The 18,271-nt window shown below is 33.9% G+C and overlaps 1 protein-coding gene across 3 annotated transcripts in view; it reads right to left on the reverse strand.

Moving 5' to 3' along the window:
• Positions 1-18,271, reverse strand: part of PLCB1 (phospholipase C beta 1) — a 744,009-nt gene that overhangs the window by 139,907 nt on the left and 585,831 nt on the right. For all 3 annotated transcript variants that reach the window (XM_005568372.4, XM_005568373.4, XM_065521765.2), the window contains exons 17-23: positions 17,352-17,436; positions 15,260-15,384; positions 10,972-11,126; positions 7,769-7,933; positions 5,910-6,009; positions 4,806-4,910; positions 3,678-3,787 (exon numbers count right to left, since the gene is read on the reverse strand). In XM_005568372.4, the coding sequence (XP_005568429.1) occupies positions 3,678-3,787; positions 4,806-4,910; positions 5,910-6,009; positions 7,769-7,933; positions 10,972-11,126; positions 15,260-15,384; positions 17,352-17,436 (845 nt within the window). The remainder of the gene's footprint in view (positions 1-3,677; positions 3,788-4,805; positions 4,911-5,909; positions 6,010-7,768; positions 7,934-10,971; positions 11,127-15,259; positions 15,385-17,351; positions 17,437-18,271) is intronic.

Here is an 18,271-nt window from a genome sequence, read left to right on the forward strand (position 1 = left end):
CAGAGTCTATGTGATTCAATGCCTCTAAAATTATTTCTAAAACTGAAAAATGTCCAAATACTGTCCAAGTTTAAACAATATTATACATTTCTAAAAATGCTTTCTGCTCATCTTTAAGAACAACAAAAATAAGGGTGACCTGAAACTACTTCCGTAGTTTTGTACATTTTATTCTCCTGAAATACCTTTTTGATGGTGCAAAGATAAGTTTTCAAAGGACATCAATTTGTAAAAAGAGTCCTACAATCTCAAAGGCCTTACGTCTCCCATTCTTTAGGGTGACATTTTCCCCTAGTCATTACAGAAATTGTCTCTCTGAAGCACCATTAGGAAAATGTTCCATTATGAGACCTTTAGCTCAATTACTATATCTCATTGCAGCCTCAGTCTCCTGGACTCAAGCAATTCCCCTGCCTCAGGCTCCTGAGTAGCTGGGATTACAGGCATGGGTCAGCACAGCCAGCTAATATTTGCAAACAATTTTAGATAAATTTCAGCTCACTCACAAGAACATGTATGTCAGACAACATAAAAAGTAGGCTGAAATATGGTAGTGTTGAAATGTTCTCTTGAAGCAAGTGCTTATTCCTTAGATACAATGGCTAACTAATAGGTTAAAGTTGATAATCTAAAAAGTATTTCCTCTAAATACCGAAAATACATGTAATTTCACTTGAAAATGCTTTCATTTAACCTCTATTTCTTACAGAATAAAATACATCCAGTTGAAAAAAGACATTACTGTTTTTTTGGGTTTTTTTTTTAACTTTTATTTTAGGTTCGGGGTACACACGAGGGTTTGTTATATTGGTGTGTCATAAGGGTTTGGTATTCAGATAACTTTGCCACTCAGGTAATATGCATTGTACCTAATAGGTCCTGTTTTCTATTTAGAGAAGAATGCTATTAATGGTGATTTATTTATATCTATGTAAATTATCCTTACCTTTAATTATACTTTATTAAATATGCTATTTTTTTTTTTTTTTTTTTTTTTTTGAGACGGAGTCTCGCTCTGTCACCCAGGCTGGAGTGCAGTGGCCAGATCTCAGCTCACTGCAAGCTCCGCCTCCCAGGTTCCCGCCATTCTCCTGCCTCAGCCTCCCGAGTAGCTGGGACCACAGGCGCTGCCACCTCGCCCGGCTAATTTTTTGTGTTTTTAGTAGAGACAGGGTTTCGCCGTGTTAGCCAGGATGGTCTCGATCTCCTGACCTAGTGATCCGCCTGTCTCGGCCTCCCAAAGTGCTGGGATTACAGGCTTGAGCCACCGCGCCCGGCCTAAATATGCTATTAAGTAAAGCAGAAAAAGAGAAAAGAATTTGAGAACCTTTGGTGGATTTCCAAAGAGAGAAATTAATTTCATACTGATGTCCATATGAGTAAACTGAGAGACTCATAGAATAGCCTTAATCTTTTAAAGGTCATGGAAAAGAGAAAAAGCACTATTATCGTTGAAGAAATATCAGAATGAAAGATGTAAGTATTGCCAAGTATTTAAATTCTTAATTAACTAATTAAGAATTAATTCAGAAAGGGAACTCATTCTTGTATTTATTTATAAAACAGCAAGCTACTTAGCATTGCTGGTTTCCCTAGAAGCAGAAGTGGACATGAGGATTCTTGAGCACATGAGTTACTGAGAGAATGGTCTCAGGAAAAAACTGCAGGGAGGTGAGGCAAACAGGTTAAGACAGGAAAGAAGATAAGTTGAAATGTGGCCTCAGGCAAACTCCAGTCTCAGGCTGATCCCACAGGGCGCTCGGGAGCATGAACTGCAACACAGAAGTTGCCCACCACAAGCAAGGGGCTGAGCTATTATTCTCCCAAGTGGGATTTATCCCAGAGATGCAAGGATGGTTCAACATATGCAAATCAATCAATGTGACACATCATATCAGCAGAATGAAGGGAAAAAACCCATATGATCATTTCAATTGATGTTGAAAAAGCATTTGATAAAATTCAACATCCCTTCCGGTAAAACCGCTCAAAAAAACCCTACCTGGGTATAGAAGGAACATATATCAACACAATGAAAGCCATATATAACAATTCAATGGCTAGTATCAAACTGAATGAAGAAAAACTGAAAGCCTTTCCTCTGAGATCTGGAATAAGACAAGGATGCTCACTTTCACCACTGTTATTCAACATAGTACTGGAAATCCAAGCTAGAGCAATTAGACAAGAAAATGAAAAAAGGGCATCCAAATTGGAAAAAGTCAAGTTATTCCTGTTTGCAGATGATATGATCTTATATTTGGAAAAACCGAATGACTCCACCAACAAGCTATTAGAACTGATGAACATTCAGTGAAGTTGTAGAATTAAAAATCAGTGTACAAAAATCAGTATGCCTATATCAGAATATCAAATGCACCCCATAACATATATGCCAACTATGTACCCATAAATAAAATAAAATAAAATAAAATAAAATAAAATAAAATAGTGCAGCATTGCAAATATCCAATAATTGGGGGCTTAGTAATTAAATTATGGTGGAGCTATATGATAGAAGGCTATGAGTTATTAAAAGTCATGTCATAGAAGAATATTTAATGACATGGACAATGAGATACTTAATACTTTTATTTTCACTTACAACACAAACTGTGAATATTATCCCATTTTATGAAAGAGTAACAGTTGTGCATAAAAAGGCTAGATATGTATACACCCCACATTCACTGTGGCTATCTCTGAGTGGATGGGATATTTGAATTACAGTTGATTTCTTTGTTGTTTTCTTTTGTCATTTTTATGTTTTAAATTTTCTATGATAAATCTAGAATGCTTTTGAAATAAGAAAAGCATTACTTAATGAACAATATCAACTTTAATAGACTATTTAAATGAACTATTTAATAGATAACTATTATAGTTATTAAAACAATTTTCAAGGTTTTTTCCCCCAATACTGACAGTTCTCCATTTTCTTTTTTCTCGAGTTTTTCCTCTGAATAAAATATGAAAATAGCAAAATTTTATCACTTTTTAATATTAGTGTCACCTTTAATAATCAAGTTATAATTCACTTTTTTAAAAGCAAAAAGACTGCCAGTCTACATAGAAGCTTTATATTTTTAAACTTCATTTCTACTATTTTTAGATCCTTCCTTAATTATGCTTTGCATTGTGACATCTAATTTGGAATAATATATCAACTATTTGGAGGACATACATTATAATATGTAAATAAACCATCTAATAATGATAGTAGACTCTTCATGGCTCATACTATTTTCCAGGTATTGTGTTAAATGTTTTACGTATTATAAAAAATCAGAAAAGCACTTTGAAAATCCTGCGTACTACATTAAAGACAAAGGGAAACCCTAAATGATTTGATGATTATCTTCTTTTTTAAGTGCCTTTATCACCTTTAATTGGCATGAAATCATGTAGAATGTTTCAATGGAAATAGCAAGATGTGTACAGTTTAATTTTATCACAAGATAAGATGCTCATGGTATCCACAGAACACCAAAAGAAAATGAAATATGAAAAATCTAAGTCAATCATCTAGATGTTCTGTGACATGATGCTGAACTCCATGAAAGTGTTCCAATGTTCTATTTCTTCTCCTGAGGTATGTGATATTACCTAGACAAAGCCAACAAGTAGGTGTGGAAATCATGCTTAATGCTGTATGTGAGATTAAAACACCCTCTCACCTCTTTCTTTACTTCTTCTTCATCTTCCAGTGTCAAAGCAGCCAATTGCTTAGCTCTCTGCTCCATCAGGTTCACATACCGGATTGGGTTTGATAAAGCTTCAATGACATCTAAATAGGGAAGAGACATTTTAGATCAAAGGTCCTGGAGGTATTGATTATCCATCATTCATCTACTTACTCATCTGTCTGACCATCAGTCCATGCATTCATTCATCACCCATCTACCCACCCATCCATCCATCCATCCACCCAGTCATTATCCATCTTCCATTCTTCCATCTACCCATACAACTATCTACTCCTCTAACCAACACTTTGAACATGGACAAGGGTTAGGACTCTGTTGAAACTTCAGGAAGAGACAAATTAAGAGTTTAGTTCTGAGAGTCAAACTGGACAGGCTTCAACTCAGGATCCTTCAATACTCTTGATTCTTTAGTTTCTTTTTGAGGGGCCTATCCATTCCAGCAATGGCCCACACAATTGTCCTATTTGGCTCAAATGATGTTTCATAAATGGAGACATTTTACATAAAAAGCCTGCTTTCCGGACTGTTGAGATAACCCAATGATTTGGCAATATAGTTATCATTTGAATGGCAGTGCCTAGCTGGAATGAGTTATGGCTGCCAGCTTTGGATGGACCATGTGCCACAAGCTTACCATGGTCTCCAGTACTCCCCAGTGTCTTACACCCAAGCTGCTTGGCACTATAAGCATTTATGTTTATGATTCTTGGTTAATTCCTTAAATTTAGGATATCACCCATGAAAAGAATCAGCATTCTAAAATTGGTGGAAGACAAATTCAGTGTACAGACCTAGACATCTGTTGTAATGGATAACATGAGTTGGTAAGTGCTGGGCCCATGAGAATAAGACTACCAGGGAATAAATATTCAAAAAACTGAGGTGTTGTGATTTTAATTAAAATACATTAAATTAAAATGTATTCACAATGGCTCAAGCAATTTACCTGTAAACACACATACGAAAGTAGGGGTGATTCTGAAGCCAGAATCTCCTGTTTTGTTTGGTTCAGTTTTCCTTCCACTAACCCAAAAATATATGGTGACCTAGACAGAAATGCCCCTTTGAGTAAAGGGGTATTTGAGTTAAGTTGTTTACCTGCATATGTGTCTGGCACATAGTCTTTCACTTCTATGTAGACAAAGACAGCAGGCAGCATCAGAGGCTGGTTCCTTTCATTCCTTAGACATATATAGTGATAGCCTGGAAGGTGAGAATAATGCTGTGTAGCACATATTTCCTTCCCAATGTTAGTTATAAGTATGCACATCTATGTGACGAAAGCATGTATTTCAGGTTACTTTAGATGAAAAACAGGTCACTTTTTTCATTTTAATAACAGTTATGAATGATAAGGTATTATTTTTCTCATCAGAAAAGAAAACATTCATTGTGATTTTTTCCTTTCCAACCATATGTTTTTTTTCCCTACAAAAGAGAATTCAAAATCATATGTCATAGACTGAATTATTGATCCAAACTTGTCCCAATAATAGAATTATACTTGACATCACTTCTTTTTTTTTTTAATTGTTATTACTATTTTTTGTAGAGACAGGGTCTCACTCTGTTGCCCAGGCTGGTTTCAAACTTCTGGCTTCAAGAGATCCTCCTGCCTCAGCCTCCCAAAGTGCTGAGACTATGGGGGTGAGCCGCCATGCTCAGCTTTGACGTGATTTCTTGACTTGTGCTTAAGCTCTGCTTTGGTCAACAGTATATTAGTATTTTGGTGTAAGCACAGGCTTAAAATGCTCATGCAGAATTAGACTGGCCCTCTGTATTCCAATGGTCTGCCAAGAGAAGTCCATATTGTGGAAGGAACTGCCACTTCAGCCTGGGCCCCAGAGTGAGCACGTGTGGGACAGACATAGACCCAACCCAGAACCTGAAGCACAGCTATGCTGCTGAGCCCAGGCTAGATCAGCCAAAACTGGCCAACCCACAGACCTATGAGCATGAAGATAAATACTTGCATATAAGTTTTCAGATTGTTTGTTACACATAATTATTGTTGAAAGAGTTGACTAATATGTTAATACTACAACATGCCACAAAAACATGTAACTAAATCTCATAGCTCTTGTTACGTAACAAAATTACAAAGCAGAAAATAGTTTCCTAAATCATTTTCTAGTAATATTTTAAGCAGTGATGATTTTCTTTGCAACTTTGATTAAAAGTTTCTCAGCACACTATCCATACCTGGCCGAATGGCTTGCACTGGCAAGATACGGTGGCCAATGAATTTACCTCCTTCTTCATAAACTGCTATTCTCAAACAGGCCAGAGTAGGAAGAACCACCTACAAAGGACATTAAGGACACATCTGGTTATACGAATGAACAATTCCAAGAAATAATTAGAAAGGTATTATTCAATCAGGACCAGCTTTTCTTTTCTTTTTTCTGTCTTTCTTTTTTTTTTGAGACAGAGTCTTGCTCTGTCACCCAGGCTGAAGTGCAGTGGCATGATCTTGGCTCACTGCAACCTCCGCCTCCCAGGTTCAAGCAATTCTCCTGTCTCAGCCTTCTGAATAGCTGGTACTATACAGGTGCATGCCTCCACGCCTGGCTAATTTTTGTATTTTTTTTTAGTAGAGACAGCATTTCACCACATTGATCAGGCTGGTCTCGAACTCCTGACCTCAGGTGATCCACCGCCTTGGCCTCCCAAAGTGCTGGGATTACAGGCGTGAGCCACTGCGCCTAGCCAGGACCACCTTTTCAGATCCAAGTAGAAGTTTCTACTTAGCTACTTTAGACAAAAAGTTGAGATGTTGCCTTATAAATTTCATTGTCAGAGGAGAAGACATGGGTTGTCAGAGATAGGGCTTCATCTGTGTTTTATCACCTTGCCTAAATGAGGCATTTGTTAAAAAAAAATAGGCTGTTTTATTTTTACATGAACATTCTCAATGTGGAAATGACAAAAGTTCTATCTTTAAACAAAAAGAGTTCAGTGGTCTTATCACCATGTGAATATTTCATTTATGTTTTCAAAGCAAATTACTTTTGCATCTTCAAAGTGACAGCAGAAAAAAGTGAAAACAACCACCACCGAAAAACAAGAATAACTTTCAGGATAACTTTCAAAGTACAATTGCTTTATAAATTTGTAAATTCCCATAGTAAGCAACGAGCAACTACTCACTTCTTTCCTCAGTGTGAAACATCTAAAATATGCAGTTATATCTCATGTCAAGAACATGAAGTCAACTATCTCTTTAAAAATGTATTGTTTACAAAACCAGGAAACTCACATTTATTGAATATTTTCATTGTGCTAGATATTTCTTAAGCGTGGTTAGTGTATTTACTTATGGAATATTCATAATAACCCTAAGAAGTAAACATTATAGTAAACATTATTATTAAACTCAGTTAACATATGGAAAAATCTCAGAGCACAGAGAGTTTCCATATAGCTATTCTCCTTGCAGAAGACTGGCTTTGTAGGTATTTTGGCCAGAAAAAAAGCAAAGAGTAGGGTAAAAATTCTACTTCCCACTGAACTTACTTTCTTCCTTTACATGATAAGCATGTGTGAAGAAGATTTGCTTTTTGGTGAAGAAAGAGAAGGGCCCAGTTGAGTGTGAAAGGTTTCAATTTTATTAGATGGAACCCAGACAAGATTGAATGACCAGCTCTCAGAGGCTAGAGATTTTGGGGAATTTAAATAATATTCCTTTTAAAGGAAGTATGAATTTTCTTTCTCTCAGCCACTATATTATTCCCTACTTCCACTCTACTTCATTTGAGTTATAATTAAAAAGTATCATTTATCACTTGTACTATCAGATGATAGGAGTTAAATGTATATGTTTTTATGGCTGTCCATTTGAGGCATACTAGAATGAATTGATTTACAATACAATTCTGAAAATCCAAACAAGTGATTAACAGAATTCTTGAAGAGTTTTCAGAATGGCTTTCAAAGGGTAATTGCTTTATAAATGTGTAAATTTCCAAATTAAACAATAAGTAATTCACCATTTCATTATTTTCTCAGTGTAAAACACCTAAAAATGCAGTTATAACTCATATCAAGAACTTGTGACCAACCTTTTTGAACACAATAGGTTCTTCTTCCCAGACAGGATTCACAGCATTTCCTTGGGATGTCTTGGTCTTAAATGCCTTCCTCCTTGTATCCACAGGCAAACCAAACATATCCACTTCCACGTAAGTCCCAACTTTCTTATCAGAAAGAAACTGACCTGATATAATCTAGAAAATCAATCAATCAATCCATAAGGAGTTTTGATACGTAAATAACACAGACATAAGAGAATACTTTAAAGAGCCACAAATGCTGCTGGCGAATGTTGACTTATAAGCAAAATGGAATAGAAGCAAAAGTAGAAATATGATTTCCCTTTCACTTAATGGGCTGTGATATGGTTTGGTTCTGTGTCCTCACCCAAATCTCATGTTAAATTGTAATCCCCACACGTTTAGGGAGGGAACTGGTGTGAGGTGATTGGATTATGGGAGTGGTTTCTCTCATGCTGTTCTCATGATAGTGAGTTCTCACAAGATCTGATGGTTTAAAAGTGTGTGGCAGTTCTCCCTTCGCTCTCTCTCTCCTTCCTTCGTGTGACATGTGCTTTGCTTCCCCTTCACTTTCCACCATAATTGTAAGTTTCATGAGGCCTCCTCAGGCATGCAGAACTGTGAGTCAATTAAACCTCTTTTCTTTATAAATTGCTCAGTCTCAGGTAGTTCTTTATAACACTGTGAAAATGAACTAATACAGATTGGTAGAGGGATATTGAAAATGGTAAGGTTAGAAGTAGTCAATTAATAAGACAAAGTATTGTAGGAGGAATAAATGAACAAGTATTCACTTTAAACCATCAAGATCAGTTTATTGGTACCCCTAATCTCACATGGTGTCACCATCTACAGTTAGGTATTCTTTGTCTAGCTACAGAACTAATTGATATTATAGACTTAAAAGAGATTTTTAATATTACATATTTATAAATGTCTTCCAGGTCTGCCTCTGTTTCTGTCCAAATTTTCAAAACCTGAGGTATCCAATAGCTGTCATAAAGGTTAATGGAGGCAAACAAGATGTGCTTCTGCTGTATACTAGGAAGGTGAACAGCAGGAAGCAAGTGCCGACAGAGCAAACCTGGTGAATCCGGGTTAGGTGGTTACAAGAAAGTTGCCTACTGGTCAAGAACTTTCTGAGCTCAAGATTGTGAAAAGGAAACAGCATTACGGCTGGGCTCACAATCTGAGCCCAAGATTGTGAAAGGGGACAGAATTATGGCCGGGCCAGAAATCAGATAAAATGGTGGCGTGAGAATAGCCATCAAAGGTTGAGTAAAGTCAAAGTCAGTTACATGCTGATGTGGTCAGAAATTCTGAGTAAGGTGAGAGAAAGTCATCAGGAAGGCTCTCTGAATTTATCCTGGGACAACTCATTTCCCCTGTATGTTCTCTTTGGCTTGAGTGCATGGGACCTGCTAGCAACAATCTCTTTGTTTAACTTGAGGTTCTTCGTGAGAACCATGTCTATAAAATGAGCAGACATTTCAAAACATGTTTAAAACTTCTAAGTTATAGAAGTCCTACTTGGAATTCAGATGCACAGATTTTGTGTGTTTAAGATGTTTGACCAAAGTAGAGTCCTATACTAAATTCATGACACTAAACCACAATGTTCTCATCAGTAAAATAGGATGGTACAACATTGTGTAAGCTCATAAGTCCATTCTGACATTATAAAATCTATGCCAGAAAATGAAAACAAAGGCATAATTGGAAAGTTATGATCTGCATCTTGGCTCTAGCTATAATGTGAAAGGTAGGGCTCTACTGCAGTGAGGACTGTCCATTCTGGGGAGACTGACAGCTCTGGAACAGCATCTCTGGACAGGAGCAGCAGATTACACTTGTCTGGGGCTCAGTTATTTCCCCTTCACAACTCAACATACTTTCCTGCCTCTGTGTCATTGTTTTATAATTGCTTACTGTTACAGTAGAATTTTCAAGACAAAAAAAAGCAAACAAATACATTCAAAACAAGACGAATCTACAAACAAGACAAAAATGTTATTAATTCAACCGAACTGTAACAATTGAAAACGATTCTAAAAGCAGCATTCTATCAGTACATGAAGCTTATGAGTTTATCTTAATCACACCTGACAGAAATTAAACAGCCTTTTCTGAAAACAGTTTCCTAAAATAAACTCTAATTCTGCCAACTTGAACTCTTTATATATGTGGCTTGAAGTAATTTCAAAAGATATAATTATGAGACACTTCATTGAAATTTTATTCTTTAAACCCTTGATATAAAGTGACAAAAGTTTTAAAGTAAAAATGTGCTCAACTGCTTAGGGTAGAAAGAAATTAGTGAAGCTGTTATAGAAAGTTTTTTACATAGTTTTTCAAATGCCTTTGTTTAAGGTTAATCAAAAAATTGCATTAATGTCCATTAAAAAAATTTCTTAGTTCTATAGTTATTCAGTTAAACAGAAAACAGATAATATTTTTGAAAAGCTTTAACAATGAAGAATCCATGTAAAAATGTATTCTAAAAAATTGATTTTCCTTTCACAGTATTAAAAATATTTTCTGATTGCTAAAAAATTATATCTGCTATAAAATCAATTTCAAAGAATAAAAAATCATTTGGAATTATTTAGGGTCAGATATACATATGTATGTGTATATATGATTTTATATATTTATGATATATGTATATGTATATATATCAATATATACATAAATATTTAATAAAGCAACTCTTTTATTTAAAGATCATTAACATGTGTTTTAAAATCTCTGAATGCTCTGGAAGATTTTAAAAAACCATTTAAAGTAACTTGAAAGCTTTTGTTTAATATTTGATAATTTATTGAGGGAATGTTCTTTCTCTAATTTTGCTAAGAACCAAAGCGGGGGAAAAAAAGACCAGAAAATCTCTCCAATATGGGCCACTAATTATCATGTAAATTTCACAGTAGGATAGTTACACCAAAAAAGAGAATTGGTTATGACGAGTCTCTCTAACTTATTTTATTGATTTAGAGTCCGATTTTTATCATTAAGAATGAGATTCAGTCCCTTTATCTTATCCATGTGGCCTACGAAAACTTTTAATGTGTATTTGATCTTTAGAGAAAAAAAATGTAGGAAGAAAGTAGAATCTTTGCTAGTTACTAAATTTGTAATGACTAAGCCACTTCTTTATGCAATGTAAATTCAACACTATTGTTAGGAACGCTTTTGTGATGGGGAATACATACCTTAACAGACAAAGTGTTTGCCACTATCCCATCTACGATGCCTTCAGTAAATGGATCAAAATGCTTGTCAGGCCTCCTCATGAACTCTGGCTTCAATCGATAGCCACTCTTTCCGTTGTATTCATACATCCCCATATTTATTTGCATAGCCAGGTCTGAGTATCAAAAACACAAGTCTTATTGTGAATTTATCTATATTTGGGATAAGAAAGTAAGATTGTAAAGTTAAGTTTATCACGGTCTACTTTTATGACTGTACTCCTTTAGAAGAGAGTTAGTTATTGTAGAAATGTAGAAAACACAGATAAGAAAAAAAATTTACCTGTAATCCCCAAATCCAGAAATAATCACTGCCAACAGGGGGGTATACAGTCTGCTTTTCCACTTCAAATATATTTTGACATACAGTATGTTGATTTCATTTGATATTTATCTGCCTTAATTATAACAGCTTTCTCAAATTCCTTTGATTAAATATATTAGAATAATATATTTAGATATATTATGTATTAAATATTATATTAATATATAATAGAATATATTATATTGTAATATATAATAGAATATATTATATTGTAATATTTAATATACATATATAATGTATCTAGTATCTATATATAATTATATATAGTATATATAAAATATCTAATATATAATTATATATAGTATATATAAAATATCTAATATATAATAGATCTAATATATTAGATATATTATTCTATTATATATTATATGTCTATATTATATATTATATATCTATATTACATATTATACCTATATACTATAGATAATATATATTAGAATAATATAATTTATTTATTCTAATATATTTATTAATAATTATTCTATAATATATATCATAATATAATAATTATATTCTAATACATTTAATATATAATATATTAAATATAGTATTCTAATACTTAAAGCACATATTAGAATATAATGTATTTAATCAGTCCCCTTTTGGGCACATTTATGTTTTTTCTAAGTTTTCACCCTTATGATGTTTTGATAAACATCACTGTGGTGAAATCTTTGAAGCCATCATCAGTGATTTTCTTATAAGTGGAATTTCTGGGACAAATGATGTCCACATTGGAAAAGCTTTCTTTGATGCCTTGCTAAAATGCCCTTCCAAAAGCTTAAACCAGCTTATACTGCTAAGCCATGTTTTTGAGAATGGACTTCTCCATACCTCATTAAAAGAGGATTCCGTCATTCCTTTTCTTGGTTTTTAATTTGTACATAAAATTACTTTTTAAAAATTTGCACTTCTGTGATTACTTACGATGAATATCTAATTATGCATAGACTCTTCCAGCAATCAAAGGTTACTGGTCAAAATTTTCCTCAGACTCAGTGCATCAAATGAACGTTCACACATATTGCAATTGATAGGGTGAAAAAATACATATTAAAGTTGTAAAGAATCTGGGAAGTTGTCAACTGTTCCAGGTTATCTGTGTCACAACTCATCTCTATGTGGATAATAAGGAGGTGATGATAGAATTATTCTAAAGTTTCATGTAACAAATCATTTTTAGAGCAGAAAAAAAAAGTGAAATTTTCTCTTACTAAACTATTATTTTATAAACATAACTATGATGCCAAAATTGGACAAAATTTCAAGAAAAATAATGGATTTATGACACTTGAAAAAATTAGCTTCAAAAGCCTGAAAATTACATTAGCAAGTCATATATTCTAAAAATAATACACAACAAATAAGTAGAGCCTACCTTGGGAACAAAAGGATAATTATATAATAGGAAATGAGATCTATTAAGATAACTTATCACATTCATGTCTGAAAGATGAACATTTGAGCATCCCAATGGATGTCCAAGAGACATTTAATAACATTCAATACAAACTTCTAAAACATTATTCGAATAGGACCCGTGTCCTTTAGTATGTTAAAGAATATCTGACTCAAAGACACAGCCAATATCTGACTTGATGATATCACAACACTGAAATTTATATTAGGATCAGGATGAAGAGAAAGATGCCCACTCTTCACTTAGATAGAAGATGTAAGACCTGGTGTTTGATAGACAAGGAGGTGACTATAGTTAACATTAATAGTTTGTACATTTGAAAATAGCTAGAAGAGAACAATTTGATTGTTTCTAATGTAAAGATAAATATTTCAGGTGATGGATATCCCAGTTACTCTGCTTTTATTATATAAATGTATCAAATTATCATACGTACTGTAAACATTTGTACAGCTATTATGTATCAATAAAAAAATTGATTTTAAAAAGCCATAAATATCTAGCAAATTGCTCTTAATTGTGACTTAGAGCTTGATAGATACTTAATAAAAGGCATAATGTTGAACTTCCTACTGAAAAAAAAGGAAGATGCCCACTCGGAACCCTCATTTAATACCTTAGAATGGTCAGGCCAAAGCAATAAATAAGGCAGGCGGAGAAATGAGATATGATTAAATTACTGTCTTTGTGTGTCTAAAAATTCCAATAGAATGTACTGCAAAAAAATAGGCTATTATAAGAATTTAGGAAGATGATCATTTGTAAAATATAATAATTTATAAAATAAACATACAAATATAAATATCCAGAAACAATCTGTTAAAAATATAATATAAATAAAAAGAAAGAGCCAATCTAAGAAAACTAGACCTCTGATGAAGACAAGTGATTTTGCTGAGGGACTAAACACAAAAAATTTTAAAGTAAAGAGAAAAGCATATTTCCTGTGACAGAAAGAGTAAAAATTAAAAAGGTGTCAGCTTTTGTCAGATAAATTTATAAATTTAATGTGATTTAAAAAATAGTTTTCTTTTTTTTAGTGGTCAAAGTAAACACAACACAGTTAGATTAAGTTTATTTGAAATAAGAATTCCACTGGCAATGGCAAAAAAGGAATTGAAAATTAATGGTAGTAAAGGAGAATCACCACTTCCAGGTATTAATCCATATTATAAAATACAGTAAAAAACAGTGAGTTATTGCATCCCGGAAGGCAGACAAATTTATTAATGGAAAAGATATAAAGTGAAAAAAATGGGTCTGAATTAATAACCACAACGAAAAAGGCTGCATCTATTAACTTGTAATTCCAGTTCAGTGGGATGACTGTTTAGGATGAAAAAAAGGATTGATCTCACTTAGACTATGGACCAAAATTAAATTCTGATGGATGAAAAGGCTAAATAAAAAAGAAACCATGGGAAAAATGGGAGCATAAGGCTCTCATCCTGGGGTGAGAAGGCTGTAATCACACACGTAAACCAAGAACTTTAATTAAACATTAATCAGCCCGACCTGATCTGATGAATTTGTCTGGTTCACAAAAGACATTATACCCTTTAAATAAAAAAGTGCTGTTATAAATCAACAAGAAAATTGACGATAGTCCTGAATATGTAATTCATAAAAGCAGAAATACAAAAATCAAGGAACATATTTTTAAAAGTTCAATTTCAATAATGATTCAAGAAATGAATTTAAAATAACAGTGGAATAACAGATTTTTGTCTGAAGTTTAATTACTATTATTATTATTTAATGATAATACTTAATCACCAAGATCGCAAATAAGAGGCCACGTCATATTAAACTTTGCCAACAGCGGAGTAATGTAGCGCAACATTTTTTACAGACAATTTGGCAATATTCATAAAGGTAATTAAAACCTTCACGTTTTTTAACACTAGTAATTCTGTTTTTAAAATCTTTTCCAAAAGAAATTTAGGGAATAGAAATAAGTTTTTAGTGAATTGTGAAATACGCTTAGTAAGAAGTTATTGAAATTCATGTCTGTGTATGGCCCTTAAGTGAGTGTATGTTTATATATGTATATACGAATTATATATATGTATTTATTTTAAATGAGGAGTTACATAAAAAAGCATTTATATGTAGACAAAAAAGACATAGATTACAAAGCTAAAAGTCAACACTGTGGAATCTCTGAGTTGGTAGCATTCCTGGCAGTTCATTTTTAAAATACTTACTGAATTTTCCATTATTTTCAAAATAAATATGTATTATTTTTAAAAGTATAAAAATTTGTTTGAAAAATAATGCAAAACCTGCAGAAATAAAGATCCATTTACAGAATAATTGAATAAAATGTCTTGATTTTCAAAATTCACTTTTTTTTATGCATGGATATTCCCTTCATTGAAATTTGCTTTTATTATTTTTTTCAATCAAGTCTGGCAATTTTCTCTCTCCCAATTATGTAAGAATGGTTTTTGGACACTTGGCAATGTGACTTTATAGCAGAATGGGAACAAGCATGTACTTACCCATTGTCTGGAAATTAAGTGCCACCATCTGACAACCCGCATTCCAGAAGAGCTGAGGCATATAGTTGGATGAATCCACACGTGTTCCTTTTGGATATATCCTGCTAAGCTGCATTTTGTTATATCTGGACCATCATGTTAAGTAGTGAATACAATTATAAAAATATTTAGTCAGCAATACTAACTAAGAAGCTATCTTCCATCTTTCTCCATTTGGAAAATGAAGTAAATATTGATGATCTCATTGGGCTACTTTGGGATATTTAGTGCTAATTTTATGAAAGAAATTAAATACCGTTTCATTTTAATTTAGTTCATGCATAATAGCAAAAATTTTTGTTGTCAGTAATATCAAATATGCAAAAAGCTTTCTAAACCAACATAATAAGTATGCTCTTATCACATAGGCATAGCATCACCTTTGCAGAGCCCCGTGGGTAAAAGTCAATGAGGTAGCAAAAAGTGGCTGAGGCAAAGTCAATGTGATTTTGTGGAGAGTATTAAGGATGGACTTAATGACTAAGGACACACAAGGAGGCTGGAATGTGTTAAATCATTTGAAAGAATGATATTGTGTTTGGCAGAAGTAGATAATATGCACTGTATAGCTATTTTTGAAATGCTGTCTGCTCATTTTATTAATTTTCTCTGGGAATGCTATTTGCCAAGACTGTGGTACTCTTTATAATTGATAATAAGGTCAATGTAGCATGGAAGTTTCTGATCTTGCTTCATATTTTGGTTCCTATCATCATCAGTTTTCCATCCTAAGAATCTTGTAGTTGTTGGACCATGCTATGTCTTTAAAACATGACTGACTAATTCCTATCACCAAGTTAGGTGAAGGTTGGTTAGGATTCTGAGCTAGGCAAAATGAAATTGAACCTCAACTCTCAACCTTGCTAGCTGAATAACCTTGGACAAGTTATTTTGTCTTTCTGTGCCTCAGTTTCCTCATCTATAAAATAGATTAAACAATTTCTACATCATAGGACTACTGTGAGAATTGAATGAGCTAAGACAAGGTCTATCACACAGTCAATAATAAATACTAACAATGATAATTTTCTAGCAGGACTTTATTTATGGAGTCAACATTTATTTCTTCTTCCATTGATGAATTTTAAAGGTAACTTTATTCTAGGACTTACTACATGAAATTGAGCACTTTGTGATATTTAGTGCTAATTTTATGAAAGAAATTTAATAGCGGCCGGGCGCGGTGGCTCAAGCCTGTAATCCCAGCACTTTGGGAGGCCGAGACGGGCGGATCACGAGGTCAGGAGATCAAGACCATCCTGGCTAACACGGTGAAACCCCGTCTCTATTAAGAAATACAAAAAACTAGCCGGGTGAGGTGGCGGGCGCCTGTAATCCCAGCTACTTGGGAGGCTGAGGTCGGAGAATGGCGTGAACCCGAGAGGCGGAGCTTGCAGTGAGCTGAGATCCGGCCACTGCACTCCAGCCTGGGCGACAGAGCGAGACTCCGTCTCAAAAAAAAAAAAAAAAAAAAGAAATTTAATAGCCTGCTTCACTTTATTTTAGTTCATGGACAATAGCAAAAATTTTTGTTGTCAGTAATATCAATAAATCCATTCTTAGTAATGTATATTTATATTTACAATGTCATCATCATCATCTTCACTATTTGGACATATGGTACATATAAGTATGTGAGATGCCAAGTCAGGCATATATTTCTTTACATATATCTTACATATGTGTAAAGTATGCATACTCATGTTACATATGTTGTACCTAATCCAAAGAGCAAACCATAAAGATAGTATCATTACTTCTGTTTTATAGACAAGGAAAGTCTCGATTAAGCAAATTGCCAAAAGACACAGAGCTTGGTGGTGTGAAGGCAACCTTGAAATCTAGGCTTCCTTTATTCCAAGACCAGTTTTTTATTCCATAGGCCAGACTACCCCGCCCAGCATTGTATATGATACCTGAAACTATTTATCCGCCCCAGGCTATATATTTAAGCCATTTTATGCATCTTTCTCCTTATTAAAAAAACAAATGAACAAATAGCACAAGACTTCAGCAGTGTTCATTCTGCAGCCATTCGTCAAATCAAGGATACTCTACAAATTCCACCGGAGACTTGGTGAGTTGTTCAAGTCCTTTGGTTTCCACGAAGGAAGACATTTCAAAACTTTTATTTCTTTCTGAGTTAAGCAACAACAAAACAAAAAAAGGGAAGATGAGAAATACAATTCATTGTTATAAATTATAACTTATAAAAGAAATGGGTAAATGTTCAGTGAAGTTGAGAGCAAACAAACCTCAATGTAACTTTAATATTTAATTTTTTTTTCTAGTGCACTATTTACCTGTAACAAAAGCTGAGTCTTGTTAGTTGTCTTTTCTAATATTTGCTACTTGGGTCAGAGCTACTTATGCTTTTGTAATTTAGGGACATAAATGAATTTTAGATAAGTATAGTGTGGCAATAAAAAAATTTGTCAAAAGAGCAGGGACCCTGTGGGAATCTTTTGTTCTAAATTCACCCAGATTTTGTATATACAAAAACGTATATACAAACTGATAAGGGCCAATGTGGGGTTTAACAAAAGAGACCATGGGAATGTTTGTGCTAGGTGCTATCTCTCTCATACCCACATTGTCACCTTATCAGTTTGTATATACTTTTTTGTTCAAATAACTAATATGACAGAATTATGGTCTTTGAAAACAGAAAGATCCTTGGAAATTTTCCAGTCTCATGGCTTCATTTTCATATTAGATACATGATATGGTTTGGCTGTGTCCCCACCCAAAATCTCATCTTGAATTGTAATACCCACAGTGTCAAGAGGGGGTTACCAGGTGGGGGTAATTGAATTATGGGCATGGTTCCCTCATGTTGTTCTCATGATAATGCATTAGTCTCATGAGAGCTGATGGTTTTATAAGCATTTGGCATTTCCCTTGTCTGTTCTCATTCTCTCTCCTGCTGCCCTGTGAAGAGTCGCCTTCCACCATGATTGTTAAGTTTCCTGA

Source organism: Macaca fascicularis, chromosome 10 (assembly GCF_037993035.2).
Source record: "Macaca fascicularis isolate 582-1 chromosome 10, T2T-MFA8v1.1".
Lineage (NCBI taxonomy): Eukaryota > Metazoa > Chordata > Mammalia > Primates > Cercopithecidae > Macaca > Macaca fascicularis.